At 35.3% G+C, this 22,508-nt stretch overlaps 1 protein-coding gene across 12 annotated transcripts in view; it reads right to left on the bottom strand.

Annotated features, from left to right (window-relative positions):
* Positions 1 to 216: 216 nt before the first annotated feature.
* CDC27 (cell division cycle 27) overlaps positions 217 to 22,508 on the bottom strand; it is a 72,397-nt gene continuing 50,105 nt past the window's right edge. For 7 of the 12 annotated variants that reach the window (XM_013045958.2, XM_004772419.3, XM_045080852.1 and 4 more), the window contains 5 exons: positions 21,253 to 21,370; positions 11,932 to 12,060; positions 6,103 to 6,177; positions 5,141 to 5,297; positions 217 to 3,286 (listed from right to left, as the gene is read on the bottom strand). In XM_013045958.2, coding sequence (XP_012901412.1) covers positions 3,204 to 3,286; positions 5,141 to 5,297; positions 6,103 to 6,177; positions 11,932 to 12,060; positions 21,253 to 21,370 — 562 coding nt within the window. In that variant the 3' untranslated portion in view covers positions 217 to 3,203. Of the gene's footprint in view, positions 3,287 to 5,116; positions 5,298 to 6,102; positions 6,178 to 11,931; positions 12,061 to 21,252; positions 21,371 to 22,508 lie in introns of all 12 variants that reach the window. The other 5 variants (XM_045080858.1, XM_045080857.1, XM_045080855.1 and 2 more) reach the window with 3 other exon arrangements.

Below are 22,508 nucleotides of genomic sequence, written 5' to 3' on the forward strand. Positions count from 1 at the left end.
AATTCCAAATAATACTAAAAAAGGATGTGAGTTTTTTTTTTTTTTAAAGTGTATGTATGTATTAGGAGAGGGTCTAAGTTTAAAAAAAAATTAGAGAAACACTGCCTTAGACTTTTGTGGCATATAAAACTGTTAATTTTTCACTATTTTGCTGTGCCTTACTATAAAAATACAGATAGCACAGCTGTTATGTAGCTTCAACAACTTGATTATAAATTGCTTTCAAAAGTAATTTATTGGGATTTTCCGTATCCTTTAATGAATTGCAAATATATTAACAGAAAAGGCTTTCTCCCCGCCCCCAAGGACTGTACAATTTCTGAAATAAGTCAGGAAAAGCAAAAAAAAAAAAAAAAAAAGACACAAAATTACATTGTTTCAATGCAAATAGAACACACACATCACACCCACACTTGCATTTTTCTGGATTTTCACAAAGAAAATGGGTCACCATATTTCTCAGTGAAGACCCATACTATATTCTGGCTAATCAGAGACTTCCAAACTTTTTTCTTCAAAAAGAGCATTTTTAATAGACTAAATACTGGTTATCACTGAGTTTTTGTTTAAGGTACAACAGCAGCATGGTTCAAATGTAACTTGCAGTTCTTGGAAAAAACCAAAAATTTTAAAATAATGAAATACAGAAAAAGTTGGGACCACCTTTCATTATTTTGAGTACCATTGTTCACTTGAAAAAATATTTCTAACCTTCTAAAATCCCAGAGTTAAGAACCATTTCCAAGGGGGAAAAATATCCAATGCCAGAACATAACTTCCAAACAAGTGTGTGTGTGTGTGTACACATATATGTATGTGTATGAAAAGCTTAGAGACTAAAAAAGATGTTATTCGTAGTATTTTAAATTTCCTTCAAAGTAACTACTGAAATTTCAAGCAAACATTTTGCTTGATCAAAATGTATGTCCTTTTCTGTTTATTTGATCCTCATTCCAGGCAAAAAAAAAAAAAAAAAAAAAGGCAAGCAAGCAAGCCAGAAACAGTTACTAGGTGGGAATACGGTTTCAAATACCTAAACGTTTTGAAAGTAGGTATGAGGAAAATGAAATCAGGCTAAGCTTGGGCTGAGCATCCCATAGCCAGCCATTGCCATGGTGTGCCTTCCACAACTATCCTTTTATCCTTGGTCTCAAAATTAGTACCAGAAAGGTTCTCACCTCTGGCACAGGACATAAATTCCTACTTTGTACAAAAAGATAATTATACATTAGCAAATTATGTTCTAGCTCAGCTTTCTCCAGGCTTTGTAATAGAGCTCAGGTTGAAGGTTTTTATGAAATTTTGTATTTGATAATGTTATATAGCTGGCTTATGATTCGCCAATTAAAAAAATAAAGGTATATAAAATTAAATATTACAGAACTAATGAATAAAATGGAATATTTGTTAGAATCCAAGTGCTAGCCTTTGGGAATTTTTAATGATATTCATTTACTCCCCACCTTTCCTTTTTCTTATAAATTATTTCTTTAAGCAGCACATATTACATGGATTTAGGTAGGAAATTTTGTTAAATATCTCTCTGGCATCCAATACCTAATCTAAGACTCTGACTTGAATTAATTTATGGCGATATTTAATCCACATTCAAATGAACAGATTAACAGTAAATGATAGGAAGTTACTGAAGCTACAGGTTAAAATTTTGTTCACATCTTCTGTAATCCACCTTATTTTTACAACTTGACTAACAAGTACAGGTAACCAGTAGATAAATTTGTCCTTCATCAAATAATCCAAAATAATAACCGTAGGCCTGTCATTCATAAGAAACTATAATTTGTTATATTCTGACATTGGCACTTAAAAAAAAGTTAACAACTAAAGTTTCTCTAAAAATTTCAATACATTACAATAAAGGAGATACACAATTTAAGACTTTAAATCTGTTACTGTGAATTTCCAATAATTCCCATTTTATTATGCATAATTAGATCTTTAAAATTGTGGCCATTCCCCGAAGACACCAATTTATGAGAAACTCAGGAGAGAACTCACCTCCTTCATAAGAATGGGGTTTTTCTTTTGCAGCTAAAATTTTCTAATAGCCTAAACCCAATCACTCTCGGTAAACGTTTTGGTGACTCACGCTACTGAAAATAATTTGAAGCAGAGAGCCGGAAAGAATGGAAATGACCTCAACCAAAGGTAACTACACATTCTTGCACCCTGCTTACACACTTAGAAAAGTCAAAGGGATATTTTCTTGAACAAATATAGAGTCAAGGTTATGGTACAATTTTGATTGTATTAAGGCTTTCACTATCATGATCTCTTAAAGTCTCTCCACTTTAGTGTTCTCATTTTGATTCTTATGGTGAACTTAAATGGCTATTAAGGGCCTTGTTTTGGCTTTTCAGTGGGCAAACACTCTACCATCTCTGAATGTTAAAGGTGATCCCACAGAGCTCAAAGAGAAGAGGCAATATGGTAAAGGGACAACTTTAAAGTTTGCAATACCAAGACAATGATCAACACTTTGAAGCAAGATGAATAAATTAAAATTCTTGGTTAGACATTAAAGCATTCTTGCCAAGAATAAGTGTACACTGTATGGAGGGATATTTGATTCCTACACATGAGTCCCAATGTGCCCATTACATTTGCTTATGGGAGACACTGCAAGTTTAAGGTAATTTACATTCCTTGGCAATCAAGTTACTCTGTTATAGGCAATGTCTTTTTATTGTTCCATCTGGCACTTGCTAACACCATTCTTGAAGAACCTAGAAATGAAGGTCAGTCACTCTGTTAATCAGGAACAGAACCAAATAAAAACAAATTTTTGGAAAAACGACCAAGAAATTCTGGTTCATCACTATTTTCCGTATCTAATGGTTCCTTCAAGATAAAACATAACTCTTCCTTCCATGATAGCTTTCCAACAAAGGGAGATTAAAAGAAAAACAAAAACAAAAACAAAAAAAAAAACACATAAAGTTCCCCATCCTACCCCCTAAATTGCCATTCATACTGGTGAAAGAGCCAGTCTTGTTAGCAGCTAAATATTGCACTGCCTTTCATTCTGTGTACAGTCAGGGTCCAATGAAAGTGGCACACTCATGGTATAAGTGATGGATGATGACACTGCCGGCTCAAGAGTGAAGACTCAGTATATGGAGGGACAAGAAACATGTCAGCACTAGTCACACATCCAGTTGCAAAAGTCTGATTTCCAGAAGTTAAAATTCATCACTTTCAGCTGCATGAAGTTGTGTGTCGTCTGCATCTGTCATGCTGCTCTCCTGGGATTCATCTGTTCCCACTTTAAAAATAAAAATAAAAGTCTACAGTAAGGTATCTGACAAATCTTTCTTCTTGGTTCATGAAAACAAGTAAGGAAAACTATTCCATGCAGAGAGAGGAGATCTTAAATTAAGGCCCTTAAAAATCCTGATATCCTTCAATAAAATGCAACTCAGGTTCCTTATTTTACAGCATGTCTGAGATCACTTCATTGCATTTAACCTTTAAGAGTTTTAAATATTAAAGCTGCCTCTCCCTAATGAATTCCTTATTCCTACCCTAGCTACGAATTAGAATTAGGGTAGGAATTATTCCTACCCTAGCTAGGAATTACGTATTTAAGACACTGAAAAAAGACTGACATTTTCTCCAACTCTTGACTCTACTTTGGGAACAGTCCCTGCTAGTCCACAGAAATATAAAATACACGCTCAGTTTAAAAAGGGTTATTGGGATTACAGGAATTATGATTTTAGTTAAAGCCTTCTGCCAAGTTTTCTGGAACAAAGGCATCTTAGTTCATCTCATCAGCAGTTTTTCAATTCTCTTGTTATTAAAAATACTATTAGGGGCGTCTTAGATGGCAGTCAATTGAGTGACCCACTCTTGGTTTCAGTTCAGGTCGTGATCTCAGTCAGGGTTGTGAGATCAAGCCCTGCATCCAGCTCCATGCTAGGTGTAGACTTGCTTAAGATTCTCTCTCTCCCTCTACCCCTTCCCCCGACTCCCCCACCCTTCACCCCCCAGTCTAAAAAGAAAAAAAAAAAAATCTTAAAAAAGGACTCAGGGAGTGCCTGGGTGGCTCAGTGGGTTAGGCCTCTGCCTTCGGCTCGGGTCATGATCTCAGGGTCCTGGGATCGAGCCCTGCATCGGGCTCTGTGCTCAGCAGGGAGCCTGCTTCCCCCTCCCCACTTTGCCTGCCTCTCTGCCTGCTTGTGATCTGTCAAATACATAAATAAAATCTTAAAAAAAAAAAAAACGGACTCAGTTCTCACTAGTTATTTTAAGATATACACTCAAGTGACGAGTGCCTCAGTCAGTTGAGCATCTGACTCTTGGTTTCAGCTCAGGTCATGATCTCATGGTTCCTGGGACAGAGCCCCATGCAGGGCTCCACGCTCAGCAGGGAGTCTGCTTGAAGATTCTCTCCTTCTACCCTTCCCCCACTTGCACGCTCTCTCAAATAAAAAAATTTAAAGAAAAATCTTAAAAAAAAGATATGCACTCAATTTAGGGATAGAGTATTTACTACTGCTTTAAACTACTTCTTTGTTCACTCCTCTTCTTCACCCTTCAATTTATATACATTAGCCGTATTTTTAGATTTTGAATTTGCTAGAGTTTCGGAGAATTTGAATAGTCATACTGCAGATCTGTCAATACTTTCTAATGTGCATAGATTTATTTTTCATTCACTTAGCACTTACAATGTCTTCAACATACTCTCACCTCTACCATTCCCACCCCACCCCGCATTCCTATGAAGCGTAAGGCAGGCATTAGTTACGTATTTAAACCTCAACTGAGGTCCTAGGAAAAACTTGCAATGGATTTATCAAAGTCACACAGCAAATTAGATCCAAAATGATTAGTTACCTGATACCACATGTACTTGTTAACATATTGCCCTATTTAATTTCTCTAAAATTCCATTTAGTATAAAAAAGTATACTACGGTTAAAAAAAATAAAAAGCAGACTACAAATCCTTATGCAAAGGTAGCTCTCTGAATATTTAATACTCAAGAAAACTTCCATGTTTACTTTATGTCATAAATAAAAATCTGTCCCCCTTTGCCTAACTCTGAGGTGATGTTTTATTAGCTCTCTGGTTTGATACACATACAAACCTGGTTCTTATGGATGATACTCACTGATCTGTTCTTCTTGGGTTATTGGCTCCTCATCATCTGGAAGGTAGCGCTTATCAATTGCCTCTTTAATCTGGTTATTGGCTCCTTTAGGATCTAAATCCATAGCCCAAGAGAAATTCATCAGGGCGAGGTGCGTTTGACCTAACTTCTTGTAAACCTAAAAATAAACAGCAGCACTACATTTTTCATTAAGTTGTGAGTTTCAATTATAAAATCCTATACATTAGTAATTTAAATAGGCTTCTGATTTACATGCTACAAACCCATTCTGATAAGTAGGCCATTTTCATCCTATAGAAAAACTCAAGACTAACCTAGTTCCTTCTAATATATTCAGATATTTTCAGAATTCCTTGCCTCTGACAGTGAGCTTCCAATAAATCATACTTTGACTGGATCAATGACAACTAAAAGAAATGGACTATAAGCTGCTTGATCAGCATTTATTTACACTGATTTTAAGAGCTGTTATATCAACTCTAAACACCTGTCCACTGTTCCCAGTTACCTTAACCAGTTGGCATCTAGTGGCCAAGTCTATAAAGTCTTGACTAGTCTGTCTTAGAAATCTTGGAAGCCAGTTCTTCTCGCTAAGACAACACAGAACCATTAATTTTCTTCTTTTAGGGGATGCCTATGTATTTTGTTGATCATTGGAGGCTAAGAGCTTTCTAAGACACAATCTCCGTTATGAACTCAGGACTGCCATTGGCTGTTAAGTGTTAATACATGCCCAAAACCACAGTATGTTTAGGATTATGGAGTGTGTGTTCTTACTCCTAATCAGGATATCATCGTCTTAAATGTTTTAACTTAATTCATTCTTTATTCCCAGAGCATTTAGTTCAGAGCTCTAGCTGAATTTGCTCAACAGATGTTGCACAATATGTATTGTATTTCTTCTTCAGAAGTTAATACTTGTTATCAAAGTCACAATTTAGGACCATGGCCCCAATCTTTACCTTTCCTATTAAGAAGTAAACGAGGGATTCTTTGGGAACAATTTGTTTCAATTCTTCAAGTTCTTGTAAAGCAGACTGAAAAAAGCAAAGAAAAACAGAGTAGCAAAATTTTACAAAGTTCTAATTAAGCAAGTGTCTTTATTTGATTTCCCAAGTCATCTTACCTAAAGCTTATACTAGATCTTAATCAATGCACTTCCTTATTGCATTAGTTCTTGTTGTGAAAATAAAACGGATGAAAATACTATGAGAACAGGAACTAAGAAATGGCAGGAATTCACCAGAGTACACTGAGAGCACATACATCAGGTGACAATGCTTGCTTTTGTCACCATTTTATTTATTTATTTATTTTTTAAATTTTTTATTTTTTATAAACATATATTTTTATCCCCAGGGGTACAGGTCTGTGAATCACCAGGTTTACACACTTCACAGCACTCACCAAAGCACATACCCTCCCCAATGTCCATAATCCCACCCCCTTCTCTCAAACCCCCTCCCCCCAGCAACCCTCAGTTTGTTTTGTGAAATTAAGAGTCACTTATGATTTGTCTCCCTCCCAATCCCATCTTGTTTCATTTATTCTTCTCCTACCCACTTAAGCCACCATGTTGCATCACCATCACCATTTTATTTAAAATAACAATACTCCACTACACTGTGTAAAAGCATTTTGAAAACTAAGTTGCAGAATAAAACAATTTTGAAGTTCTGTTAATAAACCTTTTCCCCTATGCAAACAACTAAGCTTTGAATACCAACCTGTCATTTTAACTAATGATGAAGAGTCTAAAATTTAACCCTCTGAATTAAGTAAAAACTGTCTAGAAATCTTTTGACCATTGTTGAAGGGCTGGGGAAATTGAGAGAAAAGATAAAGAAATAGATTTGCATTTAAAAGACATGACGATCAAAAATGAAACTGGTTCCCCAAATGAGATATTGTCCATTTTTCACCTAGCAAATGGACAAAAATAAAAATAACTTGATGTTGCATAAAGTTACCATGAGAAAGAGGAATCAGGCATTCTCACCACTGAAGGTGGAATTGTAAACTGATGCAACCTGTTTGTGAGGACAGTTTAGCACTATCTATTAAGTTAAAAACTGCACCACTGATTCAGCAATCTCACTGCTAGGCATTTATCTCAGGGGTATATTCAAAAAAGTTCACTAAATCACCTTTGTAAGAATATTCAATCCAACATGCTGCTGCAAATCACAACAAGGTGTGTCTAATCATAGCCTAGATAAATAAATTGTGGTCCATCCTCTATGGGACACTATATCTGTAGGTGCTCAACCGTATGTTAAAAGAATTAAAAAAACAAAAAACCAAAAGCGAGATGCAAAAGAGTACGTGCAAAAATACTATTTCTTTCGTAACAAAATATATATCACACATATACAAACAGTTATGTGGGTATTCCCATGTTTTATATTTATGTGAGCATATATATATTTTTTTCTTTTTTCTGGCAGAAATCAATACATATATGCCCCATATATATGGCTGACTCTTGGGGAGGGAGTGATTGAGGTAAAAGGGGAGAAGAGACCTTCTATTTTTTCCTTGGTAGCTTGCTTTATTTTTTGAAATTTCTAACATAAATAGATTTTATTTCTCTTTAATGTCCACAGAGGTTATATACTTTTCTTCTCTATGCCTCTTTGTAGTAAAAACAAAATCCAATATAATTTAGGATTAAAAAAAAGGTAAGTATCAAATATCTCTCCACAGGAGTGTTAAAGTGAAAAAAGCAAATTATAGAACAGTATGTGAAAAATGACCACAGTTATGACAGCTTAAAATAAGACACATTTTTTTTAATCTTGCAGTCTGTGCATTAGAAGTCTAATATGAGTCTCACTGGGCTAAAATCAAGGTGCCTTCCTTTCTGGAGGGTATCTGTTTCCCTGCCTTTCTTGGCATCTAGAGGCTACCCACAGTTTTTGGCTTGTAGCCTCCTTCCTCCAACTTCAAAGGTAACAAAGTCTGGTTGAGTCTTTCTCATTCTGGTTCTGATTACAGCTGGGAAAGATACTCCACTTTTAAGATTCATGTGATTAGACCAGGACTGCCTCAATAAGGCAGGATACTCTCCCCAACTCAGGTCTGTATCTTTAATCTCATCTGTAAAGTTTCTTCTGCTGTGCAAGGTAACACATTCACAGGTGCTCAGGATTAGAGCATGGACATCCTTAAGTGATCATTACCCTGCCTACCACCAGAGGGTAAGTCCAATTTGTTAGGTACAATTAAAAATACATAAATAAGGAAAAAGATCTAAAGAAGTATGTTCTGAGTTACCAATGCTTCTCCCTGAAAGGTCCCCTTATGAGGCACATTCAACTTTGTATTTTTTTATATCTTCATATTATTTGAATTTTTGGGTAATAAGCCTGTTACTTTCATAAAAAGCCCCCAAAGAGATATAAGGAATAAAGTAGTGATCAAAGACAGTGGGCTAGTAAAGGTAGCAGAGGATTATATGGGCATTTGGGTAAATTAGGGGATTTATTCATTGATTGGTATAAGACTTTAGTATTTTCTCTCCAAGAAGGGTATAAAAGATAAGGAACCAATCTTATTTCACAGTTCTAAGAGAGCTTAATACATCCTTACCTGACCGTCTCTTACCGTAAGGCCAAATGTAATTTCTTGGCTTTTGCAAATTTTTTATGTAAAAAATATTACATAAATTTTTTATTTTTTACTTTTATCTAAAATAAAAGATTAAAAAAAATATTTTTGTGTGAAGTAGTATGTAAGTAGCTGGGTGGTAGGTTCCATGGACTCATTATCACAATATAGTGATGTCTGAAGTTTTCTCTAATAAAAAGGAATAAAAAATATGGGACACCTGGGTTGCTCAGTAGGTTACGCCTCTGCCTTTGGCTCAGATCATGATCTCAGGGTCCTGGGATGGAGCCCTGCATCAGGCTCTCTGCTCAGCAGGGAGCCTGCTTCCCCGCCCCCGGCCCCTGCCTGCTGGTCTGCCTACTTGTGATCTCTCTCTCTGTGTCAAATAAATAAATAAATAAATAAATAAATAAATAAAATCTTTAAAAAAAAAAAAAAAAAAAAAGAAGAGTAAAGGCACACACACACGTGCATGTGCACTTTCTTAGCGTATTTATTTTAAAGTGCTGCTTTTTACACAAGTCTGTAAGGGGCTCTGGAGCATCCTTAACACTTCATTGTCTTCCTAACTGCTGGCAACCTAACAGAAAAACTCAAAATACTGCTGGGCTGAATGGGTCTTAGAATCACACCTGCTTGTCTAGGAATGGAAGACTTATTACACATGATAATTCTACAAGGTAGACTGTTTTCTAGTCCTTCCATACTACAAAGTATTGTAAAATATACATGGAATAAAAAATCAAGATAAAAGATCTGTGGTCACAGATATCATTTACTTACAATCACTGTTAAGACCTATCAAACATTACTGACAGGGACTGATGAAGCCTGTACCACAATGAAGAAGCCTGAGACTGATTTTAATATTGCAAAAAAGCAATTTTCACACTGGTTGGGTCTCTAGACTTCTTTATACTCTTAAAGCTTATTGAGGAACCCAAAGAGTTTTTGTTAATGTGTATTATAGCTATCAATACTTACTATTATCAGAAATTAAAATGTGAAAAGTTTTAAAAACATTTATCCATTAATTTAAAAGTAACAACACCAAAGCATTACATGTTAACATAGATAATATTTTTTAATGAAAAATAACTTTTCAGAACAGTAAGTCAGTAAGAATAGTGGCACTGCTTAACATTTTTTCAAAACTCTGGTTAAAACGGCTGGACTCGCTTATCTGCTTCTGCATTCAATCTGTTCGCCATGTGCTTTTGGAAAATTCCACTGTCCATTGGTGAGAGAACAAGAGTGAAAAAGGCAAATAACATCTAAATATTACTCTGGAAATAGTTTTGACCTTGTAGACTCCTTAAAAGGACTTTTGGGGACCCCCAGAAGTTCACAGGCCATACTGAGAACCACTGTTTTAAAGAAGTATTAATCGGGACAACAAACCCCAGTCCTTCACTGCTCACCACACAGCTCAGAATGGATAGGGTTTCTATAACTGCGTGTTGTAATTGCTATAAACATTTCATGCCTCTATCATACCTGCCACCCTGATAATCTAATTACAAAGACTCACTGAGAAACAGTATCTAACATAGTATCAGAGTTCTCATTTCTGCCTGACAGACTTAAGACTTACCTGATGTCAATGCAGCTCAAGGCTTTTGCCACAGAGAGGTTGCCACCATTTGCTTTCCATTTTTCAAGCCAAGACACTTCACAAGTAATCCGTAACTTTTCCCCATACTCCTTTTTATTTTAGTAGCGTTAGATTGGGTATACCCGTGCATCAAGGTAGGCCTTATCATTTAGTCAAACCCTAAGCTGGTAGTCAAAAATGACTGTGACCATTATAACTTCAACAATGGGTCAGATCAGAATTTGGGCTTCTTGAACCAAGCACAGGGCTGATTTATATGGCATACTTGGGTAGAGGTGATGGCATTAAAATGGCTCTGAGAGTAATAAATTGATTAAAATCCTTCAATTGAAGAAACTGACCACAAATGTAAAGAGGTACAATGAAGCAGAAACATGAAAATAAATGGTGAATTACAATTATAGTACCTCGAAGAGCAAGTTAAAAGTTGAAAAGTGTTTCTTAGATTTAAAAGTAGCTTTTACAGAAGAACAAAAACAGTAGGACTAGACACCTACTTCTTAATGAAGAAAAACAGTGAGATAGGGGAATCACTGAATAAATGACAATCCATCCTACCTATCAGTATTTCATAAAGAATAAATTAGATGGTTGATTTTATGTATCTTTGTTAGTCTGAAAATATTAAGAGTTTATCATTGGTTTTGTATTTTTCTATTTCAGCAAATGTCAATGTGTCCTGGAAGAACTGATTTCTAAGGAGTCTACTGAAATGGATTATTTGGCCCAACATTTTCTGTGCATTTAAATTTGGGGAGTTTTTTGTTTGTTTGTTTTTTGTTCGGTAAGTTTTTACTCTTTTTAGGAAGAGCCTAAATTTATTAAACAACTAACCTGAACTTTAAATCAAAACTTTGGATTCACGGTTTATGATTTAGTAAATGATGACAAAAACCCCATGTCACTTTGTGTCTCTTTTTCCTTTCTCAATTTTCCTTATCTTCTTTTTTTTTTCCCCATGCTAGAGCTTCACAATTTGGAAAACAGTGTGAGAAGTAAAGAGATAAACACATCATGCTAGACCAAGTATCTCTATCATAAGCTTTCATAACTCACTATTACTTTTCCTTTATGTACTCAACATGCATTATTTTTGTCATTATTTGATTAATGTCTGTTGCCCCTCTAAAAGGGTACCATCTGGTGAGTTCTTCAAACGCAGGAAATGTGATTGCTTTGCTTGCCACTATACTCCTAGTCACTGACATGTAACAGGTACTCAGTAAACATCCGCTGAATAATGCACACACATTCATTTGCCACCTGCTCAGATATTTGGGTCCTAAGAGAATGGTTTAGGTCTTCCCTTTAAGATAACTCCCTGATGGAAAAACTGTCTTTCTATATATGGAATTCTTACGAGGGATAACACATATTCCTAAATATCCATACAATCCATCCTACCTATCAGTATTTCATAAAGAAAATCACAAAAGAAAATGAAGATTCTGAAAATGGCAAAAATAAACTATTAGAGATGAAAAGTATAAATAACTTTTGGTCTATTAAAAGAAGGGGCAAAACTTAAGCAATAAAATGCAGAAAACCATTGAGATACATATCTTACCTTATATTTTTCATTTGCAAATAAAACTGAGGCTCTGTGAAATTTGCATAGAGGGTTCTTGGGATCAATGACAATGGCTTTGTTTAGGGTATCCAAAGCCTTCTCGGATTTTTTCAGTGCATGCTGAACCTATGAGAAATAAAGATCATATTAATGTTTCCTTTTGACATTTATGAAGAAAGGGAAGAACCATATACTGTGACTCAAATCAACATGAAGATAATAAGACTACTGAGACATCTGGCTGGATCAATTGGTAGAGCGTACAACTCTTGATCTCGGGGTCATGAGTTTGAGTAACACTTGGACATACAGATTACTTAAGAAAAAAAATACTAAATCTACTAAAGTTGTATGGTGTGAGAGGGTTTTCTAAGAGTTAAGAGGACTTAATAGTTGATTACCAGACTATTAACAGATTATCTCTAAAATCTCTTCTAATTCTAATTCAACTGCTTAACTTTCCAGGTGAGAATATGGACATCACGTTAAATAACTTGCTCCGGGATCAGAACCTCGGTCCTCTGGCACCCAATCCACCATTATGTATCCCAAGCAATAATCCACAGTGATTATTTTATCTTTATGGCAGATATTTAGTACCTTTAAGTCTAAAAGACAAGAAAAACCTTGATTTTCCCCTCACAGGAAAATCTTACTATTTAGTTAGAGAATACTTACATTTCAATATGTTTATTAAATATTAGGCTTTTCAAAACTATGTTCAAATAAACACTAGAGGATTTGGCTCTAAACCCTTACCACCAGCACTGCTTCACTCAGAACAATTACATCTCTACTTATTTTAGGAATTTATTTTAAAAATAATTCTTGTTGTCGCAAATGGCAAGATTTCATTTCTTTTGATGGCTGCATAATATTCCATTGTGTATATATACCACATCTTCTTGATCCATTCATCTGTTGATGGACATCTAGGTTCTTTCCATAGTTTGGCTATTGTGGACATTGCTGCTATAAACATTCGGGTGCACGTGCCCCTTTGGATCACTACGTTTGTATCTTTAGGGTAAATACTGTGTGGGATTTTTTAATGCTATTTAAAATATTTACTTCACCGTATTCCAGATCAATGATTTTCAGATTTGTAAAACAGAAGAATTTTTTTTTTAAAGATTTTATTTATTTATTTGACAGAGAGAAATCACAAGTAGGCAGAGAGGCAGGCAGAGAGAGAGAGAGAGGAGGAAGCAGGCTCCCTGCTGAGCAGGGAGCCCGATGCGGGACTCGATCCCAGGACCCTGAGATCATGACCTGAGCCGAAGGCAGCGGCTTAACCACTGAGCCACCCAAGCGCCCATACACGATGATCTTTGTAGAAGGTTATTGCTACATGTGGCCAAATATTCTGCCCACCAAATTGAAATCCTAAACATTAGTTCTCTAACAGAGAAAAGCATATTCTATTACTTGAAAACATCTTCAAACAAACCACACAAAATTTTTAAATTGTCTATTCCACAATAACTTTAAAAGAAAGCCTACTTTAAAGATGTCCAACTTCACTAAAGGGTATCAAATGGTACTTAAGTTTGATTTGTTTAAGTGATGAGAAAAATTCTTTGTTGATATATTTTGCATAGTATCTGACTATGAAAAAAGTTACCATGACAATTAGAAAATGTTATAAAGAACTGTAATTCTTCTCCCAAAATGAACAGTGAAATTCCCAACTCACATAATTTCCTCACATTGTATGCCCAGTCCCACAAGCTCGCTGAGAGAAGTGAAGGGGAGGGGAGGGAGGGAGGGAAGACATGGGTAAGAGGCAAGAACAAGAACTACTGGTACCGTGTTTACAGAGAAACTAATAAATGAGATTTCAAAAAGCAAACATACTTCTTCTTTGATTGAGGTACAACTTATTATCAAACACTTAAAAAAAAAAAATGGTGATCCAAACACTGACTCAAGTGACTCAACCCAATTAGAAAAATGATCTTACACCATGCATGGATTTGAATAATTTTTAATATCCTATCCTGGAAACATTCTATACATCTTAAGATTAAAAAAATTAAGTTTCTGTTCTGATTTTTAAAAAACAGATTTTTACGACAATATTCATAATATTGACACGTACATATTAGGGCTAGTTATCATCTCCTTTTGACTTTTTTTTTTAACTTTTCCTTTCTTAAAAAAAAAAGTAAGAGCCAAACTCCATTAAAGCTTTGAACTGTGTATACAGAAAACGAGAGTGCACTCTCTCTTGCTTTCAAAAAAATAAAATTTATTTAAAAAAAAAAAAAAAAAAAGGGCATCAGTGCCTGGGTGGCTTGGTAAGTTAAGCATGTGCCTTCAGCTCAGATCATGACCTCAGGGTCCTGGGATCAAGCCCCACGTTCTTAGGCTCCCTGCCCAGTGGGGAGTACCTCCCTCTCCCTCTGTCCCTCTCTACTACTCCTGTGTGCGTGTGCTCTCTCTCTCAAATAAATAAAATCTTAAAAAAAAAAAAAAAGAGAGAGAACAAAAGAAAATGAGAGTGCAGTGAACATAATATTTAGTCCAACAATCAGGATGCAGTTGCTCCTTTCCATTCTACCAGATACTGCACCTTTTCATTAAGTGTTAACTGATGAGACGATACTTCATATTTTTTACCATGTGCTACTCTACCTACAGCACCAAAATAACCGGTAATGGAGTTTTTTTAATGACTGAGTTGCAACTCCTGATCTGTTAATTTATGCAAAATCTGTGTTGAGTTAATCAAATTGGTAATCATCTTTGCCCTCATCATTCTTCTAGTTATTCCACTCAGTCTTTATGATTAATGGTTCTAAGATCAAACAGATCATATTGACAGACAGCACAAGTATTTGGGGAAACAGTGTCTGTTATATTATCAAATTATTGGAAAAATTTTATTTCATTATCTTTCAGATTTCATAAAGTGTAGTATATATAACACCTATTAAATGATTCTAAAATACTGAAATTTTCCTTCAAGTGTAAAATATATACCGAGCCTGTAAATTACTGTGACTAGACTTTACTGTCATTCTACTACATTCTTGCGTACATATGTATATAGCTATGTGTGTGATTACGTGATCTTTGTGATACAGATTATGGAACTGGGCAGGTTTGAGTATATATCCTGTGCTTTTTTCAGAAATAGTTGCAATGTTTACACAGCAGCATTACTTGTCAGGCTTTTATTGCTTGCTGTTGTTTGCTGTGTAAAAGAAATGTGTCAAACAAGTTTAAAGTTTAGTGTGTTCTGAAGAAGGGTGTGAACAACAGTGTTCACGGGCTTTTAGAATGCTTTCCATTTTCAGTTCTTGTAACTCAGTTGTTTAGAACTTAAAAGCAATTCAAATAATATGAACATTATCTCCTACTAGAAATAATGTTTTCAAGTTTTCATGGCACATTATGACTGTAAATGTCTCCCCACCTCAACAGTAAAGTCTATGGGAGACTCATGAAGATTCATGAAATGTCCATAGTGACTGTTAGTCATGTTGAATAAGTCTAGTATGAACAAAGTATTTTATTGCACAGAGTAAAAAAAAAATAGTATGTTGCCTAACAAAGCTACTGCTGCTTTATTACAACATTACGTTTTGTTTTTATAAAATGTACCAAGATTTGAACTGATAACCTTTATTTTACATGGAAAAAACCCAGTTTCTTTAAAAAGCAAAATGGTGATTCACATCACCTTTTAGAATTTTAATTAGTTTTGGGAGAATATCCAAGACAACAGAGGAGTAGGAGATCTTAGTTTTGTCTGGCCCCAGGAAATTAGCTGGATAGCTATCAAATCATTTTAAACACAACTCAACTGAAGATCTAAGAAAAGAACTGCTACAATTCTACAAATAGAAGAGCAACCACTTTCTGCAAGAATGAAAGACAGAAAAACTCACCTCAAGAAAGAACAAGAGGCAGTACTGACTGCCAGGGACCTAACCAGTATGGATATAAGAAAGATGCTAGAACTAGAGCTCAGAATAACAATTACAAAGCTAGACTTTAAAGGCTATTAATGAGATGCAATAAAAAACGGAGGCTCTAACTGCTAGGATAAAGGATGCAGAAGAGAGAATTAATGGATAATAAAGAAGCTGAGTAAAAGAGATAAACAACCACTGGATCATGAGGGGAAAATCAACAGATAAGTGATACCATAAAGCAAAACAGTATTAGAATAACTGGGATCCCAGACAAAGAAAGAGAGAGGGAGGGCAGACGGTATACTGAAGCAAATTATAGCTGAGAACTTCCCTAATCTGGGGAAGGAAGCAGCCATTCACGTCCAGGAGGCACAGAGAACCCCCTCAAAATCAATAAAAATAGATCAACACCTCAACATGTAATAGTGAACCTTGCAAATCTAAGACAAAAGAGAAAATCCTGAAAGGAGCTCAGGAAAAGAGGTCCATAACCTACACAGGTAGAAACATGAGCCTGGCAGCAGACTTATCCACAGAGACCTGGCAGGTCAGAAAGGACTGCCATGATATATTCAGGGTGCTAAATGAGGAAATATGCAGCCAAGAATACTTTATCCAGCTAGGATGTCTTTCAAAATAGAAGGAGTGATAAAATGCTTCCAAGACAAACAGAAGCTAAAAGAATTTGTGACCACCAAACCAGCCCTACAAGAAATATCAAAAGGGATCTAAAGTAACATAGGCCAGAAAGGAATAGAGACAATCTACAGAAACAGTGACTTCACAGGTAATAACAATAGCACTAAGTTCATATCTTTCAATAGTTACTCAAAATGTAAATAGGCTACATAACCCAATCAAAAGACACAGGGTATCAGATTGGATAAAAAAGCAAGACCTATCCATACACTATCTGCAAGAGACTCATTTAAGACCTACAGATACTTCTAGATTGAAAGTGAGGGGGCAGAAAATCATTTATCATGCTAATGGACATCAAAAGAAAGCTGGGGTAGTAATCCTCATATCAGACAAATTAGATTTTAAACCAAAGACTCTAGTAAGAGATGAGGAAGGACACTATATCATAATTAAAGGGTCAATCCAAAAGAAGATCTAACAATTGTAAATATTTATGCCCCTAACATGGGAGGAACCAATTACATAAACCAATAAATGAAAAAATTAAAGAAACACACTGATAACAATACAATAATAGTAGAAGACTTTAACACCCTACTCACTGCAACAGACAGATTATCTAAGCAGAAGATCAGTAAGGAAACAAGACCTTTGAATGACACACTGGACCAGATGGACTTCACGGATATATTCAGAACATTCCATCCTAAACTAAAAGAATACAGTCTTCTTGAATACACATGGAACATTCTCCAGAACAGATCACATACTGGGTCACAAATCAGGTCTCAACCAGAACTAAAAGACTGGGATCATTCCCTTCATATTTTCAGATCACAATGCTCTGAAAGTTGAACTCAACCACAAGTGGAAATTTGGAAGGAACTCAAATATTTGGAGGTTAGAGAGCATTCTACTAAGGAATGAATGTGTCAACCAGGAAATTAAAGAAGAATTAAAAATATTCATGGAAACAAATGGAAATGAAAACACAACTGTCCAAAACTTTTGCAATGCAGTCAAGGCAGTCCTAAGAGGTAAGTATATAGCAATACAAGGCTTTCTCAAAAAACAAGAAAGTTCTCACATACGCAACCTAACCTTACACCTAAAAGAGGTGGAGAAAGAACAGCAAATAAAGTCAAAACCCAGTAGGAGAACAGAAATAATAAAGATTAGAGCAGAAATCAATGAAATAGAAAACAAAGAACAGTAGAACAGATCAATAAACTAGAAAATGGTTCTTCAAAAGAATTAATGAAATTGATAACCCCCTGGCCAGACTTATCAAAAAAGAGAAAGGACCCAAATAAATAAAATCATGAATGAAAGAGGAGAGATCATAACGAACACCAAAAAAAAATACAGACAATTATAAGAATATAATATGAGCAACTATATGCCAACAAATTAGGCAACCTGGAAGAAGTAGATGTATTCCTAGAGATGTATAAACTGTCAAAGCTGAAACAGGCAAAAATAGAAAACCTGAACAGACCCGTAACGAGCAAGGAAATTGAAGTAATAATGAAAAATCTCCCAACAAACAAGAGTCCAGGGCCTGACAGCTTCCCAGGGGAATTCTACCAAACATTTAAAGATTTAATGCTTATTCTTCTGCAGCTGTTTGAAAAAAAGAAATGGACCGAATAATGTACGGAGCTACTGAATCACTGAGTTGTACACCTGAAACTAATGTAATAGTGTCACACTGTGTGTCAACTATACTTCAATTAAAAAAAAAAAAAAAAGAAAAAAAAAAGAATGGAAGGAAAACTTCCAAACTCTTCCTGTAAGACCAGCATTACCTCTATCCCCAAGTCAAAGACTCCACTAAAGAATTACAGACCAATATCTCTGATGAACATGGATGAAAAAATTCTCACCTAGATACTAGTGAAAGGTTTCCAACAGTACATTAAAAGGATTATTTACCATGACCACGTGGGATTTATTCCTGGGCTGCAAGGGTGGTTCAACATCCACAAATCAATCAATATGATTATACTACATAAATAAAAGAAAGGACAAGAACCATATAATCCTCCCAATAGAATCAGAAAGGCCAGCTGACAAAGTACAGCATCCTTTCTTGATTAAAACTCTTCACAGTGTAGGGATAGAGAAAACATACCTCAAAATATCATAAAAGCCATCTATGAAAAGCCCATCAATGGGGAAAAATTGAGAGCTTTCCCCCTAAGGTCAAGAACATGACAGGGATGTCCACTCTCACCACTGTTGTTCAACATAGTACTAAAAGTCCTACTCTCAGAAATCAGAAGAAATAAAAGAAATCAAAGGTATCAAAGTAAACAGAAATAATAAGAAATCAAAAAGAAATAAAAGGCATCCAAATCAGCAAAGAAGTCAAACTCTCACTCTTCGAAGATGACATGTGGAAAACACAAAAGACTCCATCCACCCCCAAATCGTTAGAACTCATTCGGGGATTCAGCACAGTGGCAGGATATAAAACCAATGCAGAGAAATCAGCTGCATTTCTATATACTAACAATGAGGCAGAAGAAAGAGAAATTAAGGAGTCAATCCCATTTAAAACTGCACCCCGAACCATAAGATACATAGGAATAAACCTAACCAAGGAGGCATAGGATCTGTACTCAGAAAACTACAGAACACTCATGAAAGAAATTGAGGAAGACACAAAGAAATGGAAAAATGTTCCATGCTTATGGATTAAGAGAACAAATATGGTTAGAGCAATCTTTACATTTAGTGCAATCCCTATCAAAATGCCACCAACTTTTTTCACGGAGCTAGAACAAAGAATGCTAAAATTTGTATGGAACCGAAAAAGACCTCAAATAGCTAAAGGAATATTGAAAAGAAAACCAAAGCTGGTAGCATCGCAATTCTGGACATCAAGCTCTGCTACAAAGGTGTAAACATCAAGACGGTATGGTACTGGCACAAAAACAGACACATAGATCAATGGAACAGAATAGAGAACCCAGAAATGGACCCCCAACTCTATGGTTAACTGATCTTTGACAAAGCAAGAAATAATATCCAATGGAAATAAGATATTCTCTTCAACAAATGGTGTTGGGAAAACTAGACAGCTACATGGAGAACAATGAAACTGGACCATTTCCTTATATCATATAAAAATAGGCTCAAAATGGATGAAAGACCTACATGTGAGGACAGGAATCCATCAAAATCCTAGAGGAGAACATAGGCGGCAACCTCTTAGACCTTGGCCCCAGTAACTTCTTGGTAGACACATCTCAAAAGTCAAGGGAAACAAAGGCAAAAATCAACTACTGGGAGTTCATCAAGATAAAAAGCTTTGGCACAGCAAAGGAAACAGTCAACAAAACCAAAAGACAACAGACAGAATGGGAGAAGATATGTGCAAATGACATATCAGATAAAGGGCTAGTATCCAAAATATATAAAGAACTTATCAAACTCAATACCCAAAGAACAAATAATCCAATTAAGAAATGGGCAGAAGACATGAATAGACATTTTGGCAAAGAAGACATTCAAATGGCCAACAGACACATGAAAAAATGCTCAACATCACTTGGCATTGGGGAAATACAAATCAAAACCACAATGAGATACCACCTCACACTGGTTAGAATGGCTAAAATTAATCAAGTCAGGAAACAACAGATGTTGTTGGCAAGGATGTGGAGAAAGGGGAAACCCCTTACACTGCTGATGGGAATGCAAGTTGGTGCCGCCACTCTGGAAGGCAGTATGGAGGTGCCTCAAAAAGTTGAAAATAGAGTTACCCTATGACCCAGCAACTGCAGTAGTATCCTAAGGATAAAAATGCAGTGGCCTTAAGGGGCACCTGCACCCCAGTGTTTATACCAGCAATGTCCACAAGCTGAACTATGGAAAGAGCCCAGATGTCCATAGACAGATCAATGGAATATACTATACTCAGCCACCAAAAAAAGTCTTGCCATTTGCAGTGACATGGATGGAACTTGAGTATTATGCTAAGTGAAATAAACTAATCAGAGAAAGATATGATCTCAATGATATGTGGAATTTAAGAAACAAAGCAGAGTATCATAGGGGAAGGGAGGGAAAAAATAAAATAAGATGAAATCACAGAGGGAGACAAACCAAAGAGACTCTTAACCATAGGGAACAAACTGAGTGTAGTTGGAGGGGAGGGGTTTCAGGGGATGGTGTAACTGGGTGATGTACATTAAGGAGGGAATATGATACAATGAGCACTAGGTATCATGAGACTGATGAATCACTAAACTCTACCTCTGAAGCTAATAATACACTATATGTTAATTAATTAAATTTAAATAAAAAATAAAATAAAAAGAATTTTAATTAATTTTTGACATACCTATATCACTCAGCAGCTAAAACATTGGGAAGCATTTGTCTTGAAATAACAATTACTCAATTTAGGAGCTAAATATTAACATGAAAAAAAGTGCTTTCGAAATATGAAGTATCTCATCTGAGTCTTACAACAGGCCTATTAGATAAGATGGTATTACTTGTCATTTATAAAATGAAAGCTCAGAGAAATGGACTTGCCCAAGGAATGAGGGTACTCCAGTGATTTCTCTTTATGCCAAGGAAAAACGTGATATTTTTGGCTATAAAATAATCCATGGTATTTTTCTTAGAATATAAACAAATTAACAGACAAAAAGCCCTAATTTTCACCACAGCAATTAAGTCAGTAACAAACACATTTTGAAAGGGAGATTCACTGAAAAATATTTAGAAAACTACTTACTACTCCAATGTGGCAAAGTAAAACTGAACTTTGAGGGTTGATATCAAGTGCTTTCTGGAAATGCATTTCTGCAAGGCTGAATTTTTCTTGCTTGTAATAAATCATTCCTAAACCATACCTGAAAGTATAAAATAAAGTATAATTTTAGGGATATGAACTTTTGGCTGGTAATTTAGTTCAACTAATAAAAGGGTATGTTATGGAATCTGGCATTTTAATAAACTAAAGAGAAATACTAGTGGCCTCAGAGAAGGCAAAAAACTATCAATCATGATAAAAAATATCATCAAAGCATTTTATTTTTTAGAAACTTTTTTCATCAAAGCATTTTAGACAAATCACTTTTATAAGTGAAAACAATAAATCAAATCAATCAAATAGAACTTTGACAATGGGGAAAAAAGAAACTACATCCTTAAATCTATCATTACAATCTAGACTTAACAGCTCATTTTCACTGAGTGGCTAATTATGTGTGTGCCAATAACTTTGCTAAACTCTTTATGTGAATTATCTCATTTAATCCTAGAAGGAAACAAGGAGATACATATTGTTATCTCTTACATTCCAAACAAGGGAAATGAGTTTAGAGAAGTTAAATAACATGCCCAAAGTTATACAACTAATAAGGATTCTAAACCCTAAACTCTTAACAATGCTATTTCCATATTACTGGTGTAAATGCATATATATCATTATAATTACATATGCATGGTGTCATGTTCTGCTTCCCTTGTCTTCACTATATCAAAACATACTCCCTATGGACTTAAAAATTATAAATTTTAAAGGCTATGTAATAACATACTAACTGAATATACAGGTATTTCTTCTGAATTTTCAAAACATCAAATGAACATAATGTGACTGATTTATATTAAGGAGACCTCTCTTGGCTATAACTAGGTAATGACAAGGGGGAATAAACACCAAATGAATGAGTAAGAAGAAAGCACAATATATCTTCTTATATTTGGGGTGAAGAAAAGGTATAAAAAGTTCTGTGCTAATAATGGCGATGGTGGAACAACAAAAGAAAGACTATTTACCCCGGAGCTGGAATAATAAAATAAATTAACTTAGTGTTTAATTAGGTACTTAAAGTTACCTAAATATCTCAACATTTAAATTCTTCCTGTAAAAGCCTGCCAATCTGAATCTTTTTGTTTTTCCTAATTGAAGTAATTATTTTTACAACAATTTTTGATATGGCAAGGTTTTTTTAAGAATGCAACTATTATACTATAGGACATACC

The sequence above is a fragment of the Mustela putorius genome, unplaced genomic scaffold (assembly GCF_011764305.1).
Source record: "Mustela putorius furo isolate JIRA1106 unplaced genomic scaffold, ASM1176430v1.1 tig00000487_pilon_pilon_pilon, whole genome shotgun sequence".
NCBI lineage: Eukaryota > Metazoa > Chordata > Mammalia > Carnivora > Mustelidae > Mustela > Mustela putorius.